The following is an 18794-nucleotide window of genomic DNA, read 5'->3' on the forward strand; positions in this document are numbered from 1 at the left end:
AATGAAGTTCCCTCTTGAGTATAAGGGCATTCTTCTAATTTTGTGGCATAATGTAGTTATTTCAGACAGTCCTCTTCCTGTTTTTTAAACAAGTCTCAAGATTAGCCCTTTAATCATCAGTTTTAATGTGCCGTGTGATAAGAAAACTTACTTGGTTATTAATTTTAAGACTTCATTGGAAAAGACAGCATGGTAACAAATGCAATACTTTACTAAAATCTATGAATATTCATTATCTATTTTTAGAGCTCTTTCATTATTTTAGGGGGAGAATAGTCAGCATTTTATTTCCTCTGAAATACAAAGGTAATAGGAATAACAGGCAGCCACTGTTATTGGGACCGTGGTGATGGTGTCCATGGCAGGCATTCTGGGAGTGAGGAACACGAATTGCAAGGAACCACCTTCTCCTAAGCCGTGCTCCACCCCTGCTTTTCTCTCCCCAGTAGCTTCTTTACTGCTCCCTTCACATCCCTGTTTCTCAAGGTGTAGATAAGAGGGTTAAGCATTGGAGTTACAAGTCCATAAAAGAGAGCAAGAAGCTTGCCCTTCAGTTTGGCTGAATTGCTCTTGGGCACCATATATGCATAACCACTGATAGCTGAGCCATAGAACATAACGACCACCAGCAGATGAGACCCACATGTGTTGAAGGCCTTCTTGCGACCCTCAGTAGATTGGATCCCAACCACTGCTCTGACAATGTTGATGTAAGAGAACAGAATTAATCCCACAGGGATAACTTTTATGATCACCACAGCTGCATACATCTCGACTTCGTTGGTCCGTGTATCAACACATGATAATTGAAGCATAGCAGGTACCTCACAGAAGAAATTTTCTACCCGATATTGACCACAGCGAGGTAACAAGAAAGTTAACACTGTTTGCACCAAGGAGTTACTGAAACCTGTTCCCCAAGCCACCGCTGCCATTTGTTGGCAAAACTGCGAGTTCATGATAACTATGTAATGGAGAGGCCGGCAGATAGCGACATAACGATCAAAGGCCATTATTGAGAGAAGTATGCATTCAGTGGATCCTAAGCCAAGGAAGACGAAAAGCTGAGCTATGCATCCCGTGTAGCTGATGTTTCTGTGGTGGCTCTGTATGTTGACCAGCATCTGTGGGACAGTGGAGGTAGTGTAGCAGAGGTCCAAGAAAGAGAGATTAGCCAGAAAGAAATACATGGGTGTGTGGAGTCTGGGATCAAGGTGTGACAAGAAAATGATGGCTGAATTTCCGAGGAGGGTCATTATGTAGAAGGTGGAGACAGCCACAAAAAGAACCATTTCTAGTCTGGGCCATTCAGAGAAGCCCACCAGAACAAAGCCATCGGGGTGAGAAAAGGTGTTGTTGAATCTTCCCATTTCTGGAACACTACTTGCCAGAAACAACACAGTCAGAATCCTGGGAGCTTTGTTATCCTGTGGTTAGAACCTGATGCTGGCTTGTGGACTTACAAGCAACACAGAAGCTGGGCAGGGGATGTGAAACAGAGAAAATAATTAACATACTGCGTTTTATAACTTCAGCAAGAATAATGAGAATTAACAATTACATATCTGTATCTTAACCATGTTTTGTTTTGTTTTGTTTTTGTTTTTTTTTAACAACCATGTTTTAATCCTTGATCTTCATTTAGTTTGCTAAGTGGGAGTATTGCAAAGATCAAGATAGTAAAGAGGCGTTACTAATTATTTGTTACAGAAAGAAGGTATCATATCTGTTAGGATTGGGAGAAACCGAAACATTGGAGCTTCAATAAATCTCTAATTTACTCAATTTTTTCTAACTTAATTCCTTTCAATTCATTTTTCTTGCTGATTTTTAATGGATTTCTATTATAGCATGTAAAATTACCACCCTTGAAAGTCACTATCAGTGAAGGTAAATTCTCCTTTCTTCTCCTGGTAATTAAGTCAATATGGCTAAAACCCCAAGGACCCAAGGTAATGCACTCATGGAATTAATTTATCATGATATTTAGCCAAAGGGTAATTAGTAGGAGTTAACACAGCTAGGACTAATAGCACAAACATTTCACTTAGTTTACTTATGTCAAAAACACTTTTATATTTGTATCAAATATCATGAACTAAAAAAAGTGTGGTATTCATTGATGGCCTCACTGTTCCTTCCATTAAGCCATACCTCCAAGTACAAAGATTTTCAAAACAGGCTGTCCTGTAATAAAGCTTCAGTATAATATAATCTTCTGTTTTCTGGAAACTGTGATTACACAATGGACAGAGCTGTGAAGAACATTATATAGATTCTCCAGTGTGAGTCCTGGATGTGATAATTACCAAATATATGACCTTGCACATACACACACACATGCTGGGCATGTGCTTCATTTTCCTTATGTATCAAGCAAATATATAATTCAGGAATGTTGTACTCAAACTTTGAGCAACGTACAATGCATCACATAAATATAAGTATTACTATTAAGATAATAATTGTCAGTCAAGAAGTGATTCCGTGAGTGAAGGGCTTTTATAAACACTTTAATTTTTAGAGAAGGTAAATTCTTTTTTTTTTAATTTTTTAGTATTTATTTATTCTTCAGAGAAAGAGAGTGCAAACAGGGGAGGGGGAGAGAGAGGGAGACACAGAATCTGAAGCAGGCTCCAGGCTCTGAGCTGTCAGCACAGAGCCTGACAACAGGGCTCAAACCCACAAACCATGAGATCATGACCTGTGCCAAAATCGGACGCTTAACCAAATGAGCCACCCAGGAGCCCCTCCTTAAGAAAACATTCTAGATGTATGACTAAATGCACAAAAATATTTACATGCTAGGATAAACATCATTGCTATATGTACATTATGGGAAAATTAGAAAAAATAAGCTTGATGTTTCAGAACAGAGAAATGTCAAAGATCATGTATCCATTGATTAGATTATTACATAGTCAATAAAATTAATTTTAAATATGTAATACCTATTCATGATGCTTACAATGTCTTAGTGTATGGGCAGGAATAATATAAAATATGAAATATTTTCCAAATATTGCTGAAATATATGTAAATGTAAGCATACAAAAGCATTGGAAAACACTACAAGAATGATAATTTAGATTATCTGTGACTTTGGGATTATTAATAGTTTTTATTATATAATTGTGTTCTGCATTTCCAAATTTTATTCAGTGATTAGGCGTTCTTTTTACAATTAGCCAGTAAACACTGGATGTTAAACAAGGCACCTGGCCCAAGGAGCAGCCCTGTGTAATCCTACTTTGTTCTGGTTATACTGAATAGTCCTTGCCGAGCAATATGCCATGGTCTTGCTATTGTATATGTTAGAACTCCTGGTGCTTGTTATTAATTTTTTCACTGCTATACAATCTACTGATTTTGTGCTTTAAATGTTCTCACTCCAGAGTATTGATTAAATCATTCAAAGAGGCAGTCACTGAGAGTAGAGGCCGCATATATTCTATTTTTATACTATTAGTTTACTGTCCTTGAACAATTGACTCAGGTAATTTTCACATGAGGGTTGTTAGGGAGATTCAATGAGTTGATGTAGAACAGCACAGAGGTGGATAGAATAAAGGATTTAAATCCTAATTGTTTTTATTGTGGCACGTATCTCCCCATGACCACTAAAATACTTTGGTCATCAATTTATTTATAATTAATCATATCCATAGTACAAATATGCAGAATTATTTTATAGGCAGGAAGGAATAATGAAAGTTTAGGTACTTTGGGTTAAATTATTGTCCTGATAAAATGTACACTGTTCCCATAGATACATCATTCACCACTCATATTGTGATTTGTTTGATAGGAGGGAAAAGAGAAGTTATCGCATAGCCTATAAAAGCTTCTGAGTATGGGGCGGGGTCCTACCTTCAGATGGTGCAGAGAAGTTTTGAGACCCAGACAAGTTGACCTGAAGGAAGAAAGGCAGTGAAAATAGAAATGAAGTCTCCAAAGCCCAGTTTCACCCAATTCAAAATTTAGTCTGAGCCAGTTGTAATGTCCACACCTTCAAAGGATATTATTCACTACTCTTTTTGAAAGAAAGAAAGAGAAGGAGAGACAGGGAGGAAGGAAGAAAGGAAGGAAAAGGAAAATTTTGATTTTAATGACATTTCCTGGAAACAATAATTGTTAAAAAGAACTTTTATAATAATACAAGAGACAGATTTCAAAGACTAAGAATCATGAAGATGTATTCAGAAATATGTTTACATCCTAATTCATCTAAATTACATTAAATAAATACCTCACAACAATCATTTGAAATGAATTTTCCTCAAGCTGTCTTAGCATAAAGTATATTTTTAAGTGCATAATTTCTTAGTGTCAAATAGTGTGAAATGTTTTTTCTTTCCTTATCTTTAGTAGAATAGGAGCGGTGACCAAGAGGCATAATTAAAATGGTCCTGAAAAAAAAGTGTATCTCTTTGTATCATTTATGATGCCTAATGGGTGTAATAATACCGTGCATGCCAGCAAACTTCCTGGACTATTGTGTCACTAAAATGAGTTTGTAGTGTCCCTAAACCACTGGTAATCATTTCCAGGTTGCTAATCACGTACATGCAGTAATATGGTTCCTTGGTAAATAGGGGTTCATCCACTTGATTATTGAGGTCATTTCCCAAACCTCTAAGCAGATGTCTTACCAAGTCTACATTGTTTTGGGGGAAGAGATCACTAATGCTTCCAGAGAATTGCCCAGCATAATTTCCCACTACTGTCGTTAGACCTTCCCATAAGTAGCAATCCCAAAATTAAAAAAAAAAAAATTGTCCAACTTAAACTCAGCACCTTACTTTACTCTTGTTACTTAAATATTTGAATATCACTATTATTCTTTTTCTTTTACTCTAAATAAGTTTTATTCCTAAATTATTTTTAATCCACATGCCATGATCATCCCTCCCCTCTGCTGTACTCTGTAGCCTGTTTCCCTAAGACAAACCCATTGTTGTCGAAATGACCTCCAGTAAGGAAAAATTTCAGTCTCTAAGGTCAAGGAGAGCATAACCAGGAAAAGTAATTTCCCTCTCTCAGAACTGAGGCTCCTTGTGCTCTGAAAGTGTCTCTGATGTTCCTCGTGCCCTTATCTCTTGGGTTTGTGGCATTGTCCAAAGTCATGTTTCACTCCCCGAAATCTCCTTGTCTTCTCCACCATTTGAAATATTACAGGGGTACCTGGGGTCTCCCTGTCTTTTAATCCTCAGGAAATGTGACTATAGGATTGGGGCTAGAAATTTTGACATCAGGGAACCAATCTCCCATTTGCAATTAAGCAAAACTCATGGAGAAAGGAGTTTGGGCCATGGGGAAAATATTAAAAAGTAGTATCATAAGTGGTTTACAAAGCAAATGAATCCTCCTGAATTCTGCCATTTGGTTCTCCTTCCTATAGAATAAATCCTGCATTTCAGAGTTAGCTCTTCCCCAGATTTTTTTCTACCTCTATATTTATGAACACTTAAGCTACTTTCCAGCTTCAAGGAAAATTTCAGATCCAACTATAACTTTCTTAGGGTCATTTTATTGAAATAGTTATTTTTTTCCACAAGGAATCAATGCTTCCTTGAGGGCTGAGAATTGTAGGAAAAAATATATTCTCTGGATTGAATTTTAAATCCATAGTCCCTCTTAGTAGTTATACATACCTAACTTGTAAATCTTAAAGTGAATATTTAATGTTTACTTTGTGCGAGTTATTTTTTCACTAGAGCTTAAGATGAAATACATCATTTACTTCTCCCTAGAGCCTCACCAATATAGTATATTGTCAACTTTTGGGATTTTGTTTCTCTTTCTTTCTTTCTTTTCTGGGCTGTAAATACTCTATTTTATTTTTTTAAAGATATAAGTGTGTTTATTTTTATTCATTTATTTTTAGTTAATTGGATTTCTTTTTCAAACTGATAGTTGAGAAATGGTATCTTATTGCCATTTTATTTTGCATTTTTTATTTTGAATGAGACTGATATTCTTTTTATATATTTAAAGGCCATTTAACCATTTGTGAAATATCTGCCCATACTTGAAGATGCTGCTGCCCATTTCACTATTAGCTTGTAAATATTTTTCTTCTTGATTTTGGGGAGCTCTTTATATATTAGGGGGTTGGCCCTTTGGCAACAACGTAAAATTAATTTTTTTGGTTGTCATGGGTGGTTTGACCTTTCTTGTTACATTTTTCCCATTGAATTATACATGCAGAAAAATGTAAAACTCCTAAGTGTAGCTCAATGAATTTTGATCAATGAATTTTGAGAGTATAAAGACTCCTGTAAGCACACACAGAGCCAAGAGAGAATATATCTACCAAGTCAAAAGTTCCCTGTGTGGCTCATCCAAGTCACTATCCCCTCCAACATGATTTTATTATTGAAATTATAAGTCATATTTGCTTTGTTTTGAAATTTACATAATTGAATTCATCTGGTATATACTATTTTGTATCTCAGCATTGTGTTTGCAAGGTTCACCTATGTTTTTACATGTACCATTAGTTCATTGATTCATATTACTGTATGCTTCTATATTTTTGAATATGATACAATCTATTTATTCTTACTATATTTGGAAAGTTGTATTGGTAGGTATTACAATATGGATATATCCAGTTGTACATGTCTTTCAGTGAACAAATTTATACATTTCTTTGGGTATATACCTAGGAGTAAAATTTCTGGCCTAGATGGTATTGAGATTATTTATTTTTAGTACAAACTGCTGACCAGTTTCTGAAGTAGTCAAGATAATTTATTCTCCCACCAGCATTTATAAACATTCGTTTCTACCATTCGTAGCCTCTTCAATTGGTAACATCAGCTTTTGAAAACAGTATCCTTTCTATTTGGCATGAAAGGGGTATCTTATTATGATTTAATTTTCATTTCCCAAATGACTGAAAGGATGAACAACTTTTCAAATTAGCCATTTATATACCCTCTTTTGTAAAATGTCTGTTCTTTTATCCATTTTTTTCTATAAGAATTTATCTTTGTCTTACTGATTTCTAGGAGCTCTTTATATATTCTAGATACAAGTACTTACAAAATAAATGCACTAGAAATATTTTCTCCAATTCTGTAACTAATATTTTTACTCTTTTAATAGAGTTGTCTTAACTTTTACTGGGAATTTTTAAAGATAAGCAAATATAAGAGAATAATCAGAAGAGATCTGATGTATCCATCAGAGAGCTTCTAACAAGTATCAATAGATGGCCCAATTTGTCTAATTTATAACCCTTAACCACGTCAATACTTATTTTTGAACAAATCCCAAACATCATTTATGTCATGTGTGTATATTTCAGTATTCATCTTTCCTCATCTGCAGAGCCCCCAAACTGACCCCTGGGTATCCCTAATGCTCTATATACCTCAAGCACAGCCCTTGCACACCCCATGGCCAACTCCCAGATCACACTCCCATGGATGATGAGTGTGACCTTTGCAGATGGCTAGCAAGGAAGCACAGAAAGCCAGCCTGACTCTGTTGATTTGGGAGAAGGTTCACAAACATGAGCATTTCAGGGCACCAGCCCAGGGAAAACAAACAGGAGGTTATCAGCACTCAGCATGCTTTTGTGGGATTGACCACAAAAAGAAGACATACAATCTTAAGAATTGTGTACCTGCCAAGGGAGAACAGGAAGTAAAGAGTGGAAGCATCCACAGAAATGTTCTGAGAGCCTCATAATACCTGGCTAGATTGACCAATGAAGGTCTCTCTCTCTCAAAGCCAGTGAGTAAGGACTGGAGGAAGTGACTGCTTCTTCAAATGCAAAGACAGAAACACCAGACTTTAAGCAGTAGGAAACATCAAAGGATCATGACACCACCAAAGGAGAACAATAATTTTCCAGTGACCAACCTCAAAGAAGTGGAGATATATGAACTGCCTGACAGAGTATTCACAATAATTGTTTTAAGGAAGCTCAGTGAGCTACAAGAGAACAGAGTTAAACAATACAATGAAATTGGAAAAAATACATGAACAAAATGAGAGATTCAACAGAGACAGAAATCATAAAAAAGAACCAAATAAAATTGCTGAAGCTGAGTATTACAATTAATGAAATGAAAAAATAGCAGAAATGATCAAGCAGAAGAAAAAAAATCTATATGCTGTAAGACAGATCATATGAAAAAACCAGTCAGGAAAGGAGAAAGAAAGAAAAAGAAAAAGAGAAAGAAAGAAGAAAGAAAGAAAAAGAGAGGAAGATGGCAGCATAGGAGGACGCTGGGCTCACCGTGTCCTGCTGATCGCTTAGATTACACCCACATCTGCCTAAATAACCCAGAAAACTGCCAGAAGACCAGCAGAACGGAGACTCTGCAACCAAGCTTAGACAAGAGGTCCAGGGAAGAGGGTGGGAAGGGCAGAGAGGTGGTATGCACTACATGGACTGGTGGGAGGGACCCGGGGTGGTGGAGGGGCAGCCTGCCCAGCAAGGTAGAGCCCCCGAGTCTGGCTTGCAAAAAGTGGAGGGGTAGACTTCGTGAGTTCCCACAGCCAGCGGTACTTAACATTTGGAATGTTAAAAGTCAACAGCCCTGCTCTCGGAGAGCGAGGAGGGCAAGAGGACACTGGGACAGAGAGTGGTTGAGTCCTGGAAAGACAGAGCTTGGCGAGGGAACAAAGGCACTGGCAAGTGCCATCTCCCCCTCCCATACCCCAGCCGAAAGTCCAGTGGGAACCAGTTCCTGCCACTCAACTTGCTTGCACTGCACAAATGCCCAACGCTGTGCTTCTGTGGATCCATCCCTCTCATGGGACTGCCTCCCTCCCAGTGCTGCAGGGCCCCACCTGCAGGGGACCACCCATGGCAAAGCGAGCTAAGCCTAAGCCTGCCTCTCCCCACCTCCCCCCCGCCCCCGCCCCCACCCCCGCCCCGGTGCACCTTGCAGATCCACCCCTCTAATACGCCCTGGCCAGATCCCATTGAAGCAGTACCACAAGCCTGGCAGTGTGCAAGCAGCCCAGATAGGGGCCAACCACTCCACAGTGAGTTCTGCCCCTGGGAGAGGGGAAGATAAGGTACACACCAGTCTGAATGTTGCCCCAGTGGTGGGCTGGGGGCAGACATTGGGTCTAACTGCGGCTCTGCCCACCAACGCAAGTTATTCTGGACAACCCAGGGGAAGTGCCCTGCAGTTTGCAGCTACCACAGGGACTACCCAAAGCGATGAAATGGAAGAATTCTCCTCAAAATAAACTCTAGGAAGTAGGGACAGCTAACGAATTGATTAAAACTGATTTAAGAAATATAACGGAACAAGACTTTAGAATAATAGTCATAAAATTAATCGCTGGGCTTGAAAAAAGCAGAGAGGACAGAAGAGAATCTATTGCTACAGAGATCAAGGGACTAAAAAATAGTCATGAGGAATTTTAAAATGCTATAAATGAGGTGCAAAATAAAATGGAGGTGACTACAGCACAGATTCAAGAGGCAGAGGGGAGAATAGGTGAATTAGAAGATAAAATTATGGAAAAATAGGAAGCTGAGAAAAAGAGAGATAAAAAATCCAGGAGTACAAGGGGAGAATTAGACAACTCAGTGATTCAATCAAATGGAACAATATCCATAGCATAAGAATTCCAGAAGAAGAGAGAGAAAGGGGCTGAAAGTGTATTTGAACAAATCATAGCTGAGAACTTCCCTGATCTGAGGAAGGAAAAAGGCATTGAAATCCAAGAGACACAGAGAACTCCCTTAAGACATAACTTGAATCGATCTTCTGCATGACATATCATAGTGAAACTGGCAAAATACAAGGATAAAGAGAAAATTTTGAAAGCAGCTAGGGATAAATGGTCCCTAACATACAAAGGTAGACACATAAGGGTAATAGCAGACCTATCTACTGAAACTTGGCAGGCCAGAAAGGAATGGCAGGAAATTTTCAGTGTGATGAACAGAAAAAAAATATGCAGCCAAGAATCCTTTATCTAGCAAGTCTGTCATTCAGAATAGAAGGAGAGATAGAGATTTTTCCAAACAAACAAAAACTGAAGGAATTCATCACCACTAAACCAGCCCTACAAGAGATCCCAAGGGGGATTCTGTGAGTGAAATGTTGCAAGGACCACAAAATACCAGAGACATCACTATAAGCATGAAACCTACAGATACACGATGACTCTAGACCCTATTCTTTCAAAAATAACACTGAATGTAAATGGACTAAATGCTCCAACCAAAAGACATAGGGTATCAGAATGGATAAAAAAACAAGACACATCCATTTGCTGTCTGCAAGAGACTCATTTTAGACCAGAGGACACCTTCAGATTGAAAGTGAGGGGATGGAGAACTATCTATCATGCTACTGGAATTAAAAAAAAAAAAACCTGGGGTAGCCATACTTATATCAGACAAACTAGACTTTAATTTAAAGGCTGTAACAAGGGATGAAGAAGGGGATTATATCATAATTACAGGGTCTATCCATCAGGAAGAGCTAATAATTATAAATGTCTATGCGCCAAATACGGGAGCCCCCAACTATATAAAACAATCACAAACATAAGCAACCTTATTGATAAGAATGTGGTAATTACAGGGGACTTTAATACCCCATTTACAATAATGGATAGATCATCTAGACACAGGATCAATAAAGAAACAAGGGCCCTGAATGATACATTGGATCAGATGGACTTGACAGATATATTTAGAACTCTGCATCCCAAAGCAACAGATTATACTTTTTTCTTGAGTGCACATGGAACATTCTCCAAGATAGATCACATACTGGGTCACAAAACAGCCCTTCATAAGTATAAAAGAATTGAGGTCATATCATGCACACTTTCAGACCACAGTGCTATGAAGCTTGAAATCAACCACAGGAAAAAATCTGGAAAACGTCCAAGCATGGAGGTTAAAGAACACCCTACTAAAGAATGCATGGGTCAACCAGACAATTAGAGAAGAAATTAAAAAATATATGGAAGGAAATGAAAATGCAACAATCCAAACGCTTTGGGATGCAGCGAAGGCAGTCCTGAGAGGAAAATACATTACAATCCAGGCCTATCTCCAGAAATAAGAAAAATCCCAAATACAAAATCTAACAGCACACCTAAAGGAACTAGAAGCAGAACAGCAAAGACACCACAAACCCAGCAGAAGAAGAGAAAAAATCAAGATCAGAGAAGAAATAAATAATATAGAATCTACAAAAACTGTAGAGCAGATCAATGAAACCAAGAGTTGGTTTTTTGAAAAAATAAACAAAATTGATAAACCTCTAGCCAGGCTTCTCAAAAAGAAAAGGGAGATGACCCATATAGATAAAATCATGAATGAAAATGGAATTATTACATCCAATCCCTCAGAAATACAAGCAATTATCAGGGAATACTATGAAAAATTATATGCCAACAAACTGGACAACCTGGAAGAAATGGACAAATTCCTAAGCAACCACACACTTCCAAAACTCAAACAGGAAGAAAGAGAAAACTTGAACAGACCCATAACCAGCAAAGAAATTGAATCAGTTATCAAAAATCTCCCAACAAATGAGAGTCCAGTAACAGATGGCTTCCCTGGGGAATTCTACCAGACATTTAAAGCAGAGATAATACCTATCCTTCTCAAGCTGTTCCAAAAAATAGAGAGGGAAGGAAAACTTCCAGACTCATTCTATGAAGCCAGCATTACTTTGATTCCCAAACCAGACAGAGACCCAGCAAAAAAAGAGAACTACAGGCCAATATCCATGATGAATATGGATGCAAAAGTTCTCAACAAGATACTAGCAAATCGAATTCAACAGCATGTAAAAAGAATTATTCACCATGATCAGGTGAGATTCATTCCTGGGCTGCAGGGCTGGTTCAACATTCACAAATCAATCAATGTGATGCATCACATTAATAAAAGAAAAGATAAGAACCATGTGATCCTTTCAATCAATGCAGAAAAAGCATTTGACAAAATTCAGCATCCTTTCTTAATAAAAACGCTCAAGAAAGTTGGGATAGAAGGAACATACTTAAACCTCATAAAAACTATTTATCAAAAGCCCACAGCTAATATCATCCTCAATGGGGAAAAACTCAGAACTTCCCTCTGAGATCAGGAACTCGACAGGGATGTCCACTCTCATCGCTCTTGTTTAACATAGCATTTGAAGTTCTAGCATCAGCAATCAGACAACAAAAGGAAATCAAAGGCATCCAAATTGGCAAAGATGAAGTCAAGCTTTCACTTTTTGCAGATGACATGATATTCTACAAGGGAAACCCGATGGACTCCATCAAAAGTCTGCTAGAACTGATACATGAGTTCAGCAAAGTCGCAGGATACAAAATCAATGTACAGAAATCAGTTGCATTCTTTTTTTATAAAATTTTTTTTTTTCAACGTTTTTTTTTTTTTTTTTTTTATTTTTGGGACAGAGAGAGACAGAGCATGAACGGGGGAGGGGCAGAGAGAGAGGGAGACACAGAATCGGAAACAGGCTCCAGGCTCCGAGCCATCAGCCCAGAGCCTGACGCGGGGCTCGAACTCACGGACCGCGAGATCGTGACCTGGCTGAAGTCGGACGCTTAACCGACTGCGCCACCCAGGCGCCCCTCAGTTGCATTCTTATACGCTAATAATGAAGCAACAGAAAGACAAATAAACTGATCCCATTCACAATTGCACCAAGAAGCATAAAATACCTAGAAATAAACCTAGCCAAAGATGTAAAAGATCTGTATGCAGAAAACTATAGAAAGTTTATGAAGGAAATTGAAGAAGATACAAAGAAATGGAAAAAACATTCTGTGCTCATGGATTAGAAGAAGAAATATTGTTAAAATGTCAATACTACCCAAATCAATCTACATATTCAATGCAATCCCAATCAGAATTGCACCAGCATTCTTCTCAAAGCTAGAACAAGCAATCCTAAAATTTGTATGAAACCACAATAGACCCTGAATAGCCAAAGTAATAGTGAAGAAGACCAAAGCGGGAGGCATCACAATCCAGACTTTAGCCTCTATTACAAAGCTGTAATCATCAAGACAGCATGGTATTGTCACAAAAAAAGACACATAGACCAATGGAATAAAATAGAGACTCCAGAATTGGACCCACAAAAGTATGGCCAACTAATCTTTGACAAAGCAGGAAAGAACATCCAATGGAAAGAAGACAGTCTCTTTAACAAATGGTGCTGGGAGAACTGGACAGCAACATGCAGAGGAGTGAAACTAGACCACTTTGTGACACCATTCACAAAAAATAAACTCAAAATGGAAAAAGGACCTGAATGTGTGACAGGAAACCATAAAAACTCTAGAGGAGAAAGCAGGAAAAATCCTCTATGACCTCAGCCGCAGCAATTTCTTACTTGGCACATCTCCAAAGGCAAAGGAATTAAAGACAAAAATGAACTACTGTGACCGCATGAAGATACAAAGCTTCTGCACTGCAAAGGAAACAATCAACAAAACTAAAAGGCAACCGATGGAATGGGAAAAGATATTTGCAAATGACATACTGGACAAAGGGCTAGTATCCAAAATCTATAAAGAGCTCACCAAACTCCACATCTGAAAACAAATAATCCAGTGAAGAAATGGGTAGAAGACATGAATAGACACTTCTCTAATGAAGACATCCGGATGGCCAACAGGCACATGAAAAGATGCTCAACATCACTCTTCATCAGGGAAATACAAATCAAAACCACACTCAGATACCACCTCACGCCAGAGTGGCCAAAATGAACAAATCAGGAGACTATAGATGCTGGCGAGGATGTGGAGAAACGGGAACCCTCTTGCACTGTTGGTGGGAATGCAAACTGGTGCAGCTGCTCTGGAAAACAGTGTGGATGTTCCTCAAAAATTAAAAATAGATGTACTCTATGACCCAGGAATAGCACTTCTAGGAATTTTCCCAAGGGATACAGGAGTGCTGATGCATAGAGGCATTTGTACCCCAATGTTTATAGCAGCACTTTCAACAATAGCCAAATTATGGAAAGAGCCTAAATGTCCATCAACTGATGAATGGATAAAGAAGTTGTGGTTTAGGTTCCGGAAGATGGCGGCGTAGGAGGACGCGGGGCTCACAGCGCGTCTGGCCGATCACTTAGATTCCACCTACACCTGCCTAAAGAACCCAGAAAACCGCCAGAGGATTAGCAGAACGGCGTCTCCGGAGCCAAGCGCAGACGAGAGGCCCACGGAAGAGGGTAGGAAGGACGGCGAGGCGGTGCGCGCTCCACGGACTGGCGGGAGGGAGCCGGGGCGGAGGGGCGGCCTGCTGGCCAAGCAGAGCCCCCGAGTCTGGCTGGCAAAAGCGGAGGGGCCGGAGGGACTGTGTTCCGACAGCAAGCGCGACTTAGCGTCTGGGAGGTCATAAGTTAACAGCTCTGCTCGGAAAGCGGGAAGGCTGGAGGACAAAGGGAGGGAGAGCTGCTGAGCCCCCGGACGGCAGAGCTCAGCTTGGCGGGGAACAAAGGCGCCAGCGCCATGTCCCCCGCCCATCCCCCAGCCAAAATCCCAAAGGGAACCAGTTCCTGCCGGGGAACTTGCTCGCTCCGCGCAAACACCCAACTCTGTGCTTCTGCGGAGCCAAACCGCCGGCAGCGGATCTGACTCCCTCCCGCTGCCACAGGGCTCCTCCTGGAGTGGATCACCTAAGGAGAAGCGAGCTAAGCCTGCCCCTCCAGCCCCCGTGCACCTTGCCTACCCACCCCAGCTAATACCCCAGATCCCCAGCAACACAAGCCTGGCAGTGTGCAAGTAGCCCAGACGGGACACGCCACCCCACAGTGAATCCCGCCCCTAGGAGAGGGGAAGAGAAGGCACACACCAGTCTGACTGTGGCCCCAGCAGTGGGCTGGGGGCAGACATCGGGTCGGACTGCGGCCCCGCCCACCAACTCCAGTTATACACCACAGCACAGGGGAAGTGCACTGCAGGTCCTCACCACGCCAGGGACTCTCCAAAATGACCAAACGGAAGAATTCCCCTCAGAAGAATCTCCAGGAAATAACAACAGCTAATGAACTGATCAAAAAGGATTTAAATAATATAACAGAAAGTGAATTTAGAATAATAGTCATAAAATTAATCGCTGGGCTTGAAAACAGTATACAGGACAGCAGAGAATCTCTTGCCATAAAGATCGAGGGACTAAGGAACAGTCACGAGGAGTTGAAAAACGCTTTAAACGAAATGCAAAACAAAATGGAAACCACAATGGCTCGGCTTGAAGAGGCAGAGGAGAGAATAGGTGAAATAGAAGATAAAGTTATGGAGAAAGAGGAAGCTGAAAGAAAGAGAGATAAAAAAATCCAGGAGTATGAGGGGAAAATTAGAGAACTAAGTGATACACTAAAAAGAAATAATATACACATAATTGGTATCCCAGAGGAGGAAGAGAGAGGGAAAGGTGCTGAAGGGGTACTTGAACAAATTATAGCTGAGAACTTCCCTGAACTGGGGAAGGAAAAAGGCATTGAAATCCAAGAGGCACAGAGAACTCCCTTCAGACGTAACTTGAATCGATCTTCTGCACGACATATCATAGTGAAACTGGCAAAATACAAGGATAAAGAGAAAATTCTGAAAGCAGCAAGGGATAAACGTGCCCTCACATATAAAGGGAGACCTATAAGACTCGTGAGTGATCTCTCCTTTGAAACTTGGCAGGCCAGAAAGGCTTGGCACGATATCTACAGTGTGCTAAACAGAAAAAATATGCAGCCGAGAATCCTTTATCCAGCAAGTCTGTCATTTAGAATAGAAGGAGAGATAAAGGTCTTCCCAAACAAACAAAAACTGAAGGAATTTGTCACCACGAAACCAGCCCTACAAGAGATCCTAAGGGGGATCCTGTGAGACAAAGTACCAGAGACATCACTACAAGCATAAAACATACAGACATCACAATGACTCTAAACCCATATCTTTCTATAATAACACTGAATGTAAATGGATTAAATGCGCCAACTAAAAGACATAGGGTATCAGAATGGATAAAAAAACAAGACCCATCTATTTGCTGTCTACAAGAGACTCATTTTAGATCTGAGGACACCTTTAGATTGAGAGTGAGGGGATGGAGAACTATTTATCATGCTCCTGGAAGCCCAAAGAAAGCTGGAGTAGCCATACTTATATCAGACAAACTAGACTTTAAATTAAAGGCTGTAACAAGAGATGAAGAAGGGCATTATATAATAATCACAGGGTCTATCCACCAGGAAGAGCTAACTATTATAAATGTCTATGCGCCAAATACCCGAGCCCCCAGATATATAAAACAATTACTCATAAACATAAGCAACCTTATTGATAAGAATGTGGTCATTGCAGGGGACTTTAACACCCCACTTACAGAAATGGATAGATCATCTAGACACACGGTCAATAAAGAAACAAGGGCCCTGAATGATACATTGGATCAGATGGACTTGACAGATATATTTAGAACTCTGCATCCCAAAGCAACAGAATATACTTTCTTCTCGAGTGCACATGGAACATTCTCCAAGATAGATCATATACTGGGTCACAAAACAGCCCTTCATAAGTTTACAAGAATTGAAATTATACCATGCATACTTTCAGACCACAATGCTATGAAGCTTGAAATCAACCACAGGAAAAAGTCTGGAAAACCTCCAAAAGCATGGAGGTTAAAGAACACCCTACTAACGAATGAGTGGGTCAACCAGGCAATTAGAGAAGAAATTAAAATATATATGGAAACAAACGAAAATGAAAATACAACAATCCAAACGCTTTGGGATGCAGCAAAGGCAGTCCTGAGAGGAAAATACATTGCAATCCAGGCCTATCTCAAGAAACAAGAAAAATCCCAAATACAAAACCTAACAGCACACCTAAAGGAAATAGAAGCAGAACAGCAAAGGCAGCCTAAACCCAGCAGAAGAAGAGAAATAATAAAGATCAGAGCAGAAATAAACAATATAGAATCTAAAAAAACTGTAGAGCAGATCAACGAAACCAAGAGTTGGTTTTTTGAAAAAATAAACAAAATTGACAAACCTCTAGCCAGGCTTCTCAAAAAGAAAAGGGAGATGACCCAAATAGATAAAATCATGAATGAAAATGGAATGATTACAACCAATCCCTCAGAGATACAAACAATTATTAGGGAATACTATGAAAAATTATATGCCAGCAAATTGGACAACCTGGAAGAAATGGACAAATTTCTAAACACCCACACTCTTCCAAAACTCAATCAGGAGGAAATAGAAAGCTTGAACAGACCCATAACCAGCGAAGAAATTGAATCGGTTATCAAAAATCTCCCAACAAATAAGAGTCCAGGACCAGATGGCTTCCCAGGGGAGTTCTACCAGACATTTAAAGCAGAGATAATACCTATCCTTCTCAAGCTATTCCAAGAAATAGAAAGGGAAGGAAAACTTCCAGACTCATCCTATGAAGCCAGTATTACTTTGATTCCTAAATCAGACAGAGACCCAGTAAAAAAAGAGAACTACAGGCCAATATCTCTGATGAATATGGATGCAAAAATTCTTAATAAGATACTAGCAAATCGAATTCAACAGCATATAAAAAGAATTATTCACCATGATCAAGTGGGATTCATTCCTGGGATGCAGGGCTGGTTCAACATTCGCAAATCGATCAACGTGATACATCACATTAACAAAAAAAAAAGAGAAGAACCATATGATCCTGTCAATCGATGCAGAAAAGGCCTTTGACAAAATCCAGCACCCTTTCTTAATAAAAACCCTTGAGAAAGTCGGGATAGAAGGAACATACTTAAAGATCATAAAGGCCATTTATGAAAAGCCCACAGCTAACATCATCCTCAACGGGGAAAAACTGAGAGCTTTTTCCCTGAGATCAGGAACACGACAGGGATGCCCACTGTCACCGCTGTTGTTCAATATAGTGCTGGAAGTTCTAGCATCAGCAATCAGACAACAAAAGGAAATCAAAGGCATCAAAATTGGCAAAGATGAAGTCAAGCTTTCGCTTTTTGCAGATGACATGATATTATACATGGAAAATCCGATAGACTCCACCAAAAGTCTGCTAGAACTGATACATGAATTCAGCAAAGTTGCAGGATACAAAATCAATGTGCAGAAATCAGTTGCATTCTTATACACTAACAATGAAGCAACAGAAAGACAAATGAAGAAACTGATCCCATTCACAATTGCACCAAGAAGCATAAAATACCTAGGAATAAATCTAACCAAAGATGTAAAAGATCTGTATGCTGAAAACTATAGAAAGCTTATGCAGGTAATTGAAGAAGATATAAAGAAATGGAAAGACATTCCATGCTCATGGATTGGAAGAATAAATATTGTCAAAATGTCAATACTACCCAAAGCTATCTACACATTCAATGCAATCCCAATCAAAATTGCACCAGCATTCTTCTCGAAACTAGAACAAGCAATCCTAAAATTCATATGGAACCACAAAAGTCCCCGAATAGCCAAAGTAATTTTGAAGAAGAAGACCAAAGCAGGAGGCATCACAATCCCAGACTTTAGCCTCTACTACAAAGCTGTCATCATCAAGACAGCATGGTATTGGCATAAAAACAGACACATAGACTAATGGAATAGAATAGAAACCCCAGAACTAGACCCACAAACGTATGGCCAACTCATCTTTGACAAAGCAGGAAAGAACATCCAATGGAAAGAAGACAGTCTCTTTAACAAATGGTGCTGGGAGAACTGGACAGCAACATGCAGAAGGTTGAAACTAGACCACTTTCTCACACCATTCACAAAAATAAACTC

The 18794-nt window shown here is 39.5% G+C and overlaps 1 protein-coding gene across 1 annotated transcript; it reads right to left on the reverse strand.

Annotated features, from left to right (window-relative positions):
- Nucleotides 1–273: 273 nt before the first annotated feature.
- Nucleotides 274–1451, reverse strand: LOC125939465 (putative olfactory receptor 2B8). Its single transcript, XM_049654930.1, has one exon. The coding sequence runs from the start codon at nt 1368–1370 to the stop codon at nt 411–413; it is 960 nt and encodes a 319-aa protein (XP_049510887.1). The 5' UTR covers nt 1371–1451; the 3' UTR covers nt 274–410.
- Nucleotides 1452–18794: the final 17343 nt, after the last annotated feature.

This window comes from Panthera uncia, assembly GCF_023721935.1.
Source record: "Panthera uncia isolate 11264 chromosome B2 unlocalized genomic scaffold, Puncia_PCG_1.0 HiC_scaffold_25, whole genome shotgun sequence".
NCBI classification, from domain to species: Eukaryota; Metazoa; Chordata; class Mammalia; order Carnivora; family Felidae; genus Panthera; species Panthera uncia.

Bases quoted from the DNA above. Each gene is read 5' to 3' on its own strand.
- LOC125939465 (XM_049654930.1), bottom strand. From the start codon at position 1,370: ATGGGAAGATTCAACAACACCTTTTCTCACCCCGATGGCTTTGTTCTG.